Source organism: Maylandia zebra, linkage group LG5, assembly GCF_041146795.1.
Source record: "Maylandia zebra isolate NMK-2024a linkage group LG5, Mzebra_GT3a, whole genome shotgun sequence".
Lineage (NCBI taxonomy): Eukaryota > Metazoa > Chordata > Actinopteri > Cichliformes > Cichlidae > Maylandia > Maylandia zebra.
The window spans coordinates 3,623,874-3,636,438 of record NC_135171.1 but is presented as its reverse complement, the minus strand read 5'-3'; the positions used below and the strand labels follow the sequence as shown (position 1 = coordinate 3,636,438).

At 46.2% G+C, this 12,565-nt stretch overlaps 1 protein-coding gene across 8 annotated transcripts; it reads right to left on the bottom strand.

Moving 5' to 3' along the window:
- Positions 1–507: 507 nt before the first annotated feature.
- Positions 508–12,000, bottom strand: LOC105941227 (endogenous retrovirus group K member 25 Pol protein). Of its 8 annotated transcripts, none has more exons than XM_076883650.1 (3): positions 11,267–12,000; positions 5,895–6,007; positions 508–3,702 (listed from the first exon to the last, which is right to left on the bottom strand). In XM_076883650.1, the coding sequence occupies exon 3, from the start codon at positions 3,237–3,239 to the stop codon at positions 1,113–1,115; it is 2,127 nt and encodes a 708-aa protein (XP_076739765.1). In that variant the 5' UTR covers positions 3,240–3,702; positions 5,895–6,007; positions 11,267–12,000; the 3' UTR covers positions 508–1,112. The 8 variants fall into 8 exon arrangements, with proteins under 8 accessions (XP_076739765.1, XP_076739764.1, XP_076739763.1 ...); XM_076883649.1 differs by lacking the exon at positions 5,895–6,007 and having other exon boundaries at positions 11,267–11,405; positions 11,487–12,000; XM_076883648.1 differs by lacking the exon at positions 5,895–6,007.
- Between the last annotated feature and the right edge of the window lie 565 nt (positions 12,001–12,565).

Here is a 12,565-nt window from a genome sequence, read left to right as displayed (position 1 = left end):
AGTATAGGTTTTCATTATGTGAATAACTTGGAAATCTTAGCTCAAACAGCTACAAAACCTGTTTTCCCAGCACGGGAACCTTGAGTTCTATAAGATAAAGCCATAAACATGTGTATCCGAGTCTTCTATCAAAAGTTACAGCTATTCATATGAAGTTGTACAAAAACGCTTTCTTTCGCCAAGACAGTGCGTTTCTCACTGTTACATGCATTTGAATGGGAAACTCGACCGAAACAAAGTATAGGTTTTCATTATGTGAATAACTTGGAAATCTTAGCTCAAACAGCTACAAAACCTGTTTTCCCAGCACGGGAACCTTGAGTTCTATAAGATAAAGCCATAAACATGTGTATCCGAGTCTTCTATCAAAAGTTACAGCTATTTCTATGAAGTTGTACAAAAACGCTTTCTTTCGCCAAGACAGTGCGTTTCTCACTGTTACATGCTGTTGAAAACAAGCAGTTCTTTGAATCTTTGGGCTGAAGGAAGGACAATACTCGGTGTATATATGCTCAATCAACAATCATTTATTTCGGTACAATTCACAATAAGAGCATTACAACGTCCGGACGGGAGAGATGCCTGCAGAGGTTCGACAGCATGTCTCAAAATGGTGGCAACTTTCACAGACTTTTTTAGCTAATCCCAGCCCCCCTCTTTGTCATAAAAGCTGCATCTTCACATGTTTTTCTAATTCTTAGTGAGCCTGGCTCCTGACCTTGCCTCCCTGTCTTTCTGTGTGAAAGTGGAAGGGGGGTAAAGAATGTGGTTTTATCTCTTCTGCCCAGACACCTAGTCTCCCTCTTATGGCCTTCTTCACATGATTCAGCAGTAAAACATTCTCAAGAAGACAGTGTCAGACATTCACAGCTGATCAAGGATACAGAGTAATGCACATTTTGTCTAATGAACTACAAATGATTATGTTTCTTTTATTCAAGAGTATAATAGAGACTAAACTACATAGATAGCACACCATTAGAACTAAAGGATAATATATGGCCTGCAGCTGTTAAGCTAATTTACTACCTTGACTACTGGTCATAAAATGGCATATGTTTAACTACTTGTCTTTAACATTCCCTCTTTGATCTCTTATCTTAAGAGATCACTTACAAGACGCATTCCAGGGTCACAAGGTCCACGTCTCTCCATTCCTCAGGATCATCCTTTAACAGAGGCATCATAACCCCCCGGCCCTCCGGCCCTGAGGTTACGGCCCTGTCAATAAGACGAACTACTAGAGCTCTGAGGCATGGGATCAAACAACAACCACATGTGGTCAAGACAGCAGTAAAAACAGACAGTGAGACCAAGATTGACATAACAAATCCCTTCCATTGCCCAAAAACAGAAGTCATCCATTCCTCCAGCGGATTGTCGATACCTGAATGTTCATGCATATTATGGGCCAGAGTCCGTAGCCCCTCCAGTGCTCGAGTTACCGAGCCATCCGGAGCTGTATTATTGGGAATAAAAGTACAACACATTTGTCCAAACATTTCACAAACCCCTCCTTTTTCAGCCAGAACCATATCCAGCGCCATCCGGTTCTGCACTGCCATCAGAGAGGTTGGACCTACTTGTTCTGCTAAACCCTGAATTGCATCACGGGTCAAATTTGACAGTCGGAGAACGTTATAGTGCACATAGTTAATTCTATCTACGTTTTTGTTGGGGGTGACGGGAAACAAGGCAGAAAGTACTGGAATGTTTTCAAAACCGGCTGCTATCTGATCTACTAATTTAAACTCATTTGGAACGCCACGCGGAACACCGATAGAATCTATATATGTGGGTGAATTAACAGTTAAATCAAACGACCAAGATGATCCTTTAGGCCACCCTTGACGCCTGCGCCTAGGTGGTCGTCGCGCATGCCCCTCTACCCTCTCAGAATTATCCTTACCCCCTATTATCAGCAGAGGCGCTCCTAGTCTGACCATGGCACAAACACCAACCGCTTCATTTGGTATTCGCACATGCAGACTCCCACCTCCACAATAATAGTACAAACCGGCTCGAGCCCAAGTACCCACGACCGTGGCGCCCGCACGCGCTGCCTCTCCTCTTCCTGGAAATGTGGCCTCACACCAATCAGCCGGGATCTCTCCAGCGTCATACTCCTGCTCTCCGGGATCATCTGCAGTAAAATTGAAACAAGTATAATTAGCTTTCCTAGGTGTGAACGGTCCGGGAATGGTGTTATTATCTATTGGGGGAAATAAAGCAGATAATGGAGCACATTTTCCTGAATTTACTGCTCTCCGAGTAAGTCGGAGCATGCAATCAAAACCCCAGGGGTCCTCTGGATACAGAGGTGCCGGTTCAATAAATAAACGTGGGCGTGCTGTAGCGCATGCCACACAATCCGACACCTTTTGCTCTTTTGTAGTTTCAATCAGCCAGTCCAACCACAGGTTGCTGTCCACATATCCTGTGGCACGAGACATCAGCTGTCGGGGTTTCCACTTTGTGTAGTCCATTTTTGTTACCTTAGACACGGAAGGTGGGACTTTGGTTGATGCGGTGTCGCTGCTAGATAAATTACAGCTTAATGTGGCGTTGTGGCTGGGCAATTTACAGGATGGATCTTTAAAGTTTATCTTTATTATGCCCCTTGGGTCCTTCCCAAATACATCTACTCCTAACACTAAATAAAACACTTTATCTTCTTTCCGGTACCGCTGCGGTGTCACCTGCCACCCACCAATAGACATTGTAAGTGGATTTTGTGTGTTACTGAAATCACGCTGAATTGCAAACCCCTCCCAACGGCCCCGTGTATCCCATCCTGGGAGGGTGTAACCGGTCACCATGTCCCACTCCTCACACGGGGTGTACCCCGTGGCGGTGGGTTTACCTATAAGACAAGCATTTGTGAATCTTATGTCATGACATGTCCATACTTCGTACCCACGCCAACTGGTCTGATCCTTTCCACAGTCTATCACGGAACACAGATCAAAAGTGAAGGCTGTGGTGGATCCTCTAACGTAATCCACCTCTATGCCTCCATAATACTCCAAACAAGGATCTGGTTTCTCACCTACATCACGCTCAGAGCTGGTCGCCTCAGGGTCCGCGAGAGGAAGAGGAGGTGGATGAGTTCTGTAACTGGGCAACTCACACAACAGGAAAACAGTAGTTAGCACACCAATAGTGATCATAGCTAACACTCCCATCAATTTCCAATTCTCCAGAAGCTTCATTTTTGCATTAGACTTTTCCTCCCCCATTTTAATACTTGCTAATAACTTTTAAACTAGAGCTTTAGGCCTACGGCACTTGTTTTTTTGTTTTTTTTTGCTGTAGCGAATACTATCTTCTCGTCGGGTGATTCTCGACTTCTTTCTTCAACCTCAGGGGTAGACTACCCTTTGGTCGTTACACAGATCAGGGTATTATTCTGGCCCTTCTATACTAAGATCTGTGTTTTTTGGGGTCACAGCCGTGTCCCCCTTTTTCGCCAAGAGCCTCTCCGATCGCCTAGGCTCCTCCGCCGCTGCACACTGGCTCCAGTGGTACCAGGTGTCGCCTTTGCCCCTCAGCTGGACCGCGTGAGAGGTTCGAGTGGTCACCTCGAAAGGTCCCGTCCACCTGGGCTCGTCCCACTTTCGCTTATACACCTTCAGCCACACCCACTTCGCCTCTGGCGTGGTCACCTCCTTTCCTGTTGGATCTCCCACCTGCGTAGTGAAACTAGAGACAAGAGCTTTTAGTGCTTTAAACTGTTTCACATGTTCAGACACTTTTACTTCCTCTCTTAATTCTCTTACACCTGCTGCAGGGCCTGGAAATTGTCTTCCTGTCAGCAGCTCATATGGAGTGAACCCAGTGCGCTGATTAACGGCGCACCTTACACTCATTAAGGCTATGGGAAGAGCATCAACCCAATTCATGTTAGTCTGTGCACAGATTTTTGCCAATTTGTTTTTAAGATTTTGGTTCATTCTCTCCACTTTTCCCTGAGACTGTGGATGGTAAACTGTACCATATCTATGTTGCAACCCCAACATACATTCCACCTCAGCGAGATCTCGATTTTTAAAGTGAGTGCCATTATCTGATCTTACCTTCTCTGGGAATCCATGCCAAGGGACATAATAATTCACCAGACATTTGATCACTGTTTTGCTATCCTCTCTGCGGGTAGGCCACGCCTCTGGCCAACCAGTCAATCCATCCACACACACCAACAGATATCTACACCCTCGAACAGCGGTTATCATGTCAGTGTAATCAATCACAATTTCCTGGCCTGGTCTTTCTGGCAAAGGAAACTTACCCATTTCTGGTTTCACGGTGGGCTTCGGATTGTGTTGTCCACAAATCAGGCAGGCTCTCACATGTTCCCTTACCAGGTTTTTCATGTAGGGATGCCACCAATGACACAAATCCCTTTCCATCTGGGCCACGCCCACATGACCTAACCCATGAGCTTCTTTGATTTTCTCCTGGGCCACTCCTGCTGCGAGCACTGGTCGCCCGTCGGGCCCTCTCCACAATCCTTCTGATTGTACAGCCCCTCTTTCCTGCCACACCGCCTTTTCCTCGGGTGAGGCTCCTCCTTGCGCCTTTTCGATGTCCTCTCGCTTTTGGGCTGGCAGGTCTCCCCATTCCATACCCATACTTACCATTTGTTTTCCTTCCTTATAGCCTGCCGCCCGTTTTGCTTCCTCGTCGGCTGCTCTGTTTCCTTTCGCCACCCAAGTGTCAGAGTCGTCATGCCCTTTACACTTTATGATAGCGACCTCCAGAGGCTCTTTCAGAGCGTCCTCCAGCTGTCTCATTTCCTCCTCATGTTTGATTGGTTTATTTGTGGCTGTTCTGAATCCAGCCCTTCTCCATTGCCCCAACTCTACATGTGCTGCTCCGAAAACATATGCTGAGTCAGTATAAATGTTAACTCTTTTTCCTTTCCCTAATCTCAGAGCTTCTATCACTGCAATAAGCTCTGCTCTCTGTGCTGACTGAGGCCCTTCTAATGTTCCTGATTTTTCCACCAGCAGCTGTTCTCCAACTCCTTTCATCACTGCATAACCTGTTTTCAATCCTTCACTCGGATCTCTAAAACAACATCCATCTGTAAAATAATCCTCTGCCTCACTCACCGGTTCTGCTCTCAAATCAGATCTTACTTTCTCTTCAACCTCTACTATTTGTGTACAGTCATGAGGTGTTCCCCCCCCCATTTGATCTGCCATGTTAATCCCTTCATGTGTGAAGGTCAAGTTTGGAGACTCCAGAATCTTAGTCAGTCTCTGCTGTCTCAATGGGGTCATTGTAAATGCCTGTGAGTTCACATAGGCCACCACACTGTGTGTTGTGAGCACTTTCAGTGGGTGCCCTCTTACAATGTGAGCCACTTTCTGAATTATTTTTGCTACCCCTGCTGCATGTTGTGTGCACATGGGGTGTCTTTTTTCTGTGTTATCCAGGCCAATGCTGATATACATCAGTACTTGTCTCTTTCCCCCTTTTTTCTGAAACAACACACCATTTACTACTCCATTTGTTTCAGAAACATCAACTGAGAAATCAGAGTTATAATCGGGGATTGCCAAATCTGCTGCACGAGACAGGGCCTGCTTTAATTCAATGAACCGCATTTCAGCTTCAGTGGTCCAGTTGAGATTAGCTGTGAGATCTCTCATGCCGTGTTCTCTTACCAAATCCCTGAGAGGTTTGGTTTTGCCCACATAGTCAGGAATGTAGTGTCTGCTGTAACCTGTGAGCCCAAGAAATGACAACATTTCTTTAACTGTACGTGGCTGGGGGTGTGACATAATTGTTTCCCTCTGGGACGCCAACATGCCCACCGTCTGCATCGCCACCACACGACCTAGAAATGTAACTTCAGTTCTGACAAGTTGGAGTTTTTCTCTACTTACTTTAAAGCCTGTTTTAGCCAGCTGGCGAAGCACCGTCAGTGTCGCTTGAAAACAAGCATCAGCTGTTTTAGCGGCAATCAGCAAATCGTCCACATATTGGATCAGTGTGCATCCTTCAGGTAAAACACATGGAGAAAGAGCATTTTTTAGTACCTGATTGAAAATGCCAGGTGAAAGGGCAAAACCCTGCGGCAGCCGTGTGTAACGCAGCTGCTGGCCCCTGTAAGTGAATGAAAAAATATCTCTTAAAGATGGATGCAGAGGGAGACAAAAGAAAGCATTTGCCAAATCTATGCATGTGAACCACCGCTGATCTGGAGATAAATTAGTCAGAGCTGTGTAGGGGTTTGGTACAGGTACTGTTTGTGTCTTAAGGACAGCGTTTATTGCCCTAAGGTCATGTGCCATGCGATACTTGCCCGTGCCTGACTTCTCAACTGGGAGGATCGGAGTGTTCCACGCAGAGGAAGACGACTCCAGCACACCCACCTGCAGGAGCCCTGAAATTGTTTCTGCAATCCCATTATCTGCCTCTGGACTGTGTCTGTATTGTGAACGCCAAATAGGGGTGTCATCCTTTAACTCAAATGTGATGGGTGAACAAAATGTTAAACCCACATCAGTTGGACCTTTAGACCACAGAGTGTCTGGGAGTTCTGTTAAGCCTTTAACAGCTTCTTCGTGATCAGATTTCTCCCTGCCATGTGTGCGCTTTAAAAATTTGTGCTCTAACACACTCTGATCAGTAGCAGTCACAGAAATTCGATATGTTTTACAACTGGGTGAGTATGAGACATCAGTGAGTTGTGTTTGTTGCCAATCTGTGGCCCTTGTGGCTGTTCTCACCATGGGGCCTAAATCTTTTGCTTGATGACCCTCGTGTACTGCCAAAGACACATGGGGAACCGCTTCATCCCCCATTCTATACCAACTCATTTTATCTTCAGGGAGTGGAACAAACGCTGCCACTCCAGCTGTACCAACATAAATGTCCTGAGAGTTAAGCTCCCAAGTTGTCTCATCTAAACACTCGTTAAACAATTCCTCAAAGCACTCAGTGCGTTCGCGATCATAAAACAAGGTCACGTGGTAGGGGTCACGCAAGGGAGAGTAAACAGACATGGACATTATCCAGGGACGCCAGAGTTGGTACTGTGCCAGAATTCCATCTGATGTGGTCAGTCACGCCCAGTAAATCTGCGCTGTACGTTCACAATCCTCAGACAACAGCCACTGTCCTCTCATTCCTGATTGCAAACAGGACAGCTGTGTGCCATCTCTCAAAGTCACTGTCAATCCATCAGCTCCACACATGATAGTAGCTCCCAGCTTAATGAGCAGGTCCCTGCCCAACAGATTAACTGGAACTTGTGATGAAATCATGTATGAATGTGTTAAGGACTGGCGTCCTAACTCCGTCTTTAGAGGGACAGTCACTGGCAAAGTCATGGTTACCCCAGAGAAGCCGATAACACTGATTTTTGTGTCTGTGAGTGGGATGTCGTCAGGAGCCGTACGAATGGTGGAATACGTTGCTCCTGTGTCCACTAAAAAGGGCAGGTTACGTCCATGAACCCTCAGTGGCAACAGGGGGTCTGCCCCTCCCCCTATTTCCAGGCCTCTCTGTGGGGTGTGTCAGTATTGTCCCTGCTGCCAGTATTCCACTGAATACTGGCCTGGTGGAGCCATCTGTGAGTTGGGGGCCGACCATTGTCCACGCCCCCTTCTGGCTGAGCGTGGCATGTTGTTGCTGAACTGCTGAGGTGGTTCTGGGCACTCTCGAACCCAATGTCCAGTCTGACCACAGTTGAAGCACACAGTCCCTGGCACGTACGGACCTCTATGCGCACCCCTTTGTCTGCCCATGCCGCCGCCTCCTCCCCGTTGACCACCACGTGAGCCCCAATTTCCTCTACCGACCCCACGACCACCCCAATTTGTGCCTCGCGCGGGTCCCGGTGTGTCTACTAGCAATGCATTTGGATCAACATCAGTCCCCATTTGCTGGAAACCTTGAGCTACCATTACTTTTGCTATTTTTTCATCCTTTTTCTTGTCATTTGCTTTTCCCCTCATTTCACCCAGCTGTAATTTCAACAATTGCTCTTTCATGCTATCTGTCTCCTCAGTTTTAGCCATAACCTCATCATGAGCTGTCTGCAGGCGATGCACCAGATGTTTCTCCCACACATGAGACTCCGCTCCCTCCATGTCGGGATTATCAGTCATGGCCACTCTGACCCTTTCGGGCACACCTTTTAACACAGCGTCTCTAAACCACAATTGTTGCATCCCCTCTCTACCAGGATGCTGGCCAGTGTTAAGGGCCCATGTGGCTTTAGCCTGTTCTATGTACTCCCTTGGAGTTTGATCAGGCTTCCACAACAACTTCAAAATCTTAGCAGCATTTGGAGTGGAATATTTTTCACGTAATGCATGAGATATTTCATTCACAACACGGCAAAACGGGATGCTATCAGCCATCAATGCGGTACCTGCTATTTTTTCTATGTCATCCAGTGCTGTGCCTTTAACACATCTGGCCACCACAGCTCTGAAATCACCTAGGGCCAGTTGAACACCTGTTGTTGCTCTATCAAATTCTCTCAACCACCCCGCACCTCCGTCTGTAATAGGAGGTAATAACTCAATCAATGCAGTTACATCACCCACCCCGTATGGCTTGTATTTCATGTGACCCCCAGCGGTCACCACCAGGGGAAATGATCCCGGCAGAGACAAAGTGTCCCTGTCATCCTGGCTCCGACGTGTCATGGGGTGTGGTTTGTTTGGAAGTTTAGGTTTAACTACTCTGCCTCTTCCTGCTTTTTCTCTAGCTGCTCTATTGTAAAAGGCCTCTTCTAGCTCCGGCACTGCATCTAATTTCTGCTTTTCCCAGACACTTACTGGTGTATTATCATCCAGTGTGCCTGATAACCAGCCCTCGTATGCGTCCCCATCGGGCCCGCACACCTCACCTTTCTCAACCTGTGGTGCAACAACTACTCCACTACACGTCTCATCCTCAGAAATTTGATGACGCTGCTCTAGAGTTATTATAGCTGTTTCAAGCAGCCGCACAGCCCGCTCCTCTTCAGACTCTGCCTGCTGGGGAGACTGTTTCATGGGCGGTGACTGCACTCCGCCACAAGCTCCCTCTTCATTAACAAAAGTGGAGCTTTGTTTTATTGTTTCACCCCTCGGGGGTGGAGTAGGTCGTTTGGGCTCTTTAGATATATCACAATCTACATAGCCTCCTGTCACTTCTAAAACTTGGCCATTTTCACTAGAGAGACAGCCCTGCTCCACCCTCAGCACAGGGTAGAGGGGGGCGGGGGCCTGATAGGGAGGGGGAAAGCCAGTGAGCGATGACTTCACCGGAGAAGCCGGCAGCATCAGCTTCTCAGGCTCCTCCCTTCTCTCCCTCATCCAGTGCTCCACCCCCTGGCATGTCACAGCCCACCTCGTTACACGGGCTTTCTCCTCCTGAATTTCCTGCAACATTTTTCCTAATCTGCGTCTGTTCCAAAAAGCAGCCTCCTCTAACTGTGTACTAATGTCCTGTTCTTCTTCCTGGCGCTTCTGTGCTATTCCCAGAAGTAATTTTGCCAACGAACTTCTTTCTTCTCCTCTCACTCCTTCCTTATCACACAACTTTTTGACTTTGGCTGCCACAGCTGCAGCCTTTGATTTTTTCTCACCCACGCTGCCAGGTCGCATGACCCTCAGCGCCCGCAACAACTCCTTCACCTGCTCATCAACAGTTTTCCACTCACCCTGCATTTCTCCTCTTTCTATGTCAGATTTAGGACCCGACATATTCACACCACCACACACTTCTCACCCTTTCACTCCTTTTTATTTTTAATACTTTAAATGTTTACACCACAGAGTAATACACCCAATTATGCCCGTCTATCTCTATGTGGCTCCAAATTCCCTCTTTATTCTAATTTCACACTCGTCAGGGGACAGGCACACAACAATTTCAACCACTGAAACGAGGAATTCAACCTTTTTATATTTCTTTACTAAATCTAGACTCAACGTTTGTTCGCAAAATGTGTCTTGTTCTAGTCCGGAAATAAATGTGAACCCGTGATTACACGGTCGTTCCAGTGTTATTTCCGTGGCTATGCGGGGGCCCTCACCTCCCCAAGTCACCACCTCGGCACCCGGACGCCGCCGGTCCTGGCCAAGCGTCCCCGGACAGGAGGGTCGCCACGCCTAGGGCAAATGTTCCACAGGTACACTAGGCATCAACCTTTGATCCTAAAATGTGTATTTGCTCTAATGTCCTCCTAATCAAACACATTAACCGTCACTGTCACTGTGTTCACGCTTCACACTCCACACAAAACACACTCAGAGCGCGCCTCAGTCACACTCTCACTCAGTGCGCGCTTCACCCACAAGACAGCACCCAGAGCGCGCCTCGCAGCTTCACACACACTCTCTCACCCAGAGCGCGCTTTGACACTCACACACAACACTTTTCCTCAGCGGGAATTTTACACAGAAACCTCTGAGCTCAACTATTAGATCTTCTGAAAGCACACTGCACCATAGACCAAAATACCCTTTTCTCTGCGCTTATGACCGCCACAACGGAGCAAAGTCGCATCATAAAAGTGATGCTTGCATCCCCGAAGTTATACCAGACATCATAAACCAGGTTTTGCTCTATGTACTTCTTGGCAAGTAAAATTTTACTTTATTTTATGACCGCAGCCCTTAAAAAAAAAACTCGACTGACGCCACAAACCACCGTCAAACCTCTGTTCAATGTACTAAAATTAGCACCAACCACTACTGCACTTCACGGCCGCATATCACCGGAACACGCCGTATCATAAACCAAACCTACGGACGTGTTTCGCTCTCGCGTTGCCAGTGTTTAACCGCACCGTGAAGCCAGCATCTGCTTTTCCTTAAATCAACTTCTATTTCATAGCCGGCAAGAGCCAGGACGTAACCGACACCATAAACAAACTTCAAACCTCGACTTCAATGTACTGAACTAATGGCCGCGTCTTCAGAAGAAATTCTAACGTATTATTGCTACAGAAGCCAGTATTAGACAAAATTAAATGTGGAAGGTAAAGTGGTTGCAACTAGCTCAACGTAGTATGTTATTAGTTTCTCGGTAGAAGCAGTTTACTGCAACTAGCTCAACGTAGTGTCTTATTAGTTTCTCGGTAGAAGCAGTTTATTTAACACACTGGAATTCAGCCTCAACTTATGTTGTTAGTATCTTGCGCCAAAAACCAGACACCGACAAATTTACTGTGAAAATACATGTGACTCAGCGAACAGATTAATTTGGAAAGCCCAATATGCACATTTGGTATAATACAACAGGTTGTGCTTACCTTTTTGTTGTTAGACCGGTCTTCCGTTCGCCTTGCCCCACGATCTCACCAAAGGCCAAATCTGCACCTCCTCAGCACACCAAAGATCCGGGTCACGGCACCAAGTTGTTGAAAACAAGCAGTTCTTTGAATCTTTGGGCTGAAGGAAGGACAATACTCGGTGTATATATGCTCAATCAACAATCATTTATTTCGGTACAATTCACAATAAGAGCATTACAACGTCCGGACGGGAGAGATGCCTGCAGAGATTCGACAGCATGTCTCAAAATGGTGGCAACTTTCACAGACTTTTATAGCTAATCCCAGCCCCCCTCTTTGTCATAAAAGCTGCATCTTCACATGTTTTTCTAATTCTTAGTGAGCCTGGCTCCTGACCTTGCCTCCCTGTCTTTCTGTGTGAAAGTGGAAGGGGGGTAAAGAATGTGGTTTTATCTCTTCTGCCCAGACACCTAGTCTCCCTCTTATGGCCTTCTTCACATGATTCAGCAGTAAAACATTCTCAAGAAGACAGTGTCAGACATTCACAGCTGATCAAGGATACAGAGTAATGCACATTTTGTCTAATGAACTACAAATGATTATGTTTCTTTTATTCAAGAGTATAATAGAGACTAAACTACATAGATAGCACACCATTAGAACTAAAGGATAATATATGGCCTGCAGCTGTTAAGCTAATTTACTACCTTGACTACTGGTCATAAAATGGCATATGTTTAACTACTTGTCTTTAACAATGCATTTGAATGGGGAACTCGACCGAAACAAAGTATAGGTTTTCATTATGTGAATAACTTGGAAATCTTAGCTCAAACAGCTACAAAACCTGTTTTCCCAGCACGGGAACCTTGAGTTCTATAAGATAAAGCCATAAACATGTGTATCCGAGTCTTCTATCAAAAGTTACAGCTATTTCTATGAAGTTGTACAAAAACGCTTTCTTTCGCCAAGACAGTGCGTTTCTCACTGTTACATGCATTTGAATGGGGAACTCGACCGAAACAAAGTATAGGTTTTCATTATGTGAATAACTTGGAAATCTTAGCTCAAACAGCTGCAAAACCTGTTTTCCCAGCACGGGAACCTTGAGTTCTATAAGATAAAGCCATAAACATGTGTATCCGAGTCTTCTATCAAAAGTTACAGCTATTTCTATGAAGTTGTACAAAATAGCTTTCTTTCGCCAAGACAGTGCGTTTCTCACTGTTACATGCATTTGAATGGGGAACTCGACCGAAACAAAGTATAGGTTTTCATTATGTGAATAACTTGGAAATCTTAGCTCAAACAGCTGCA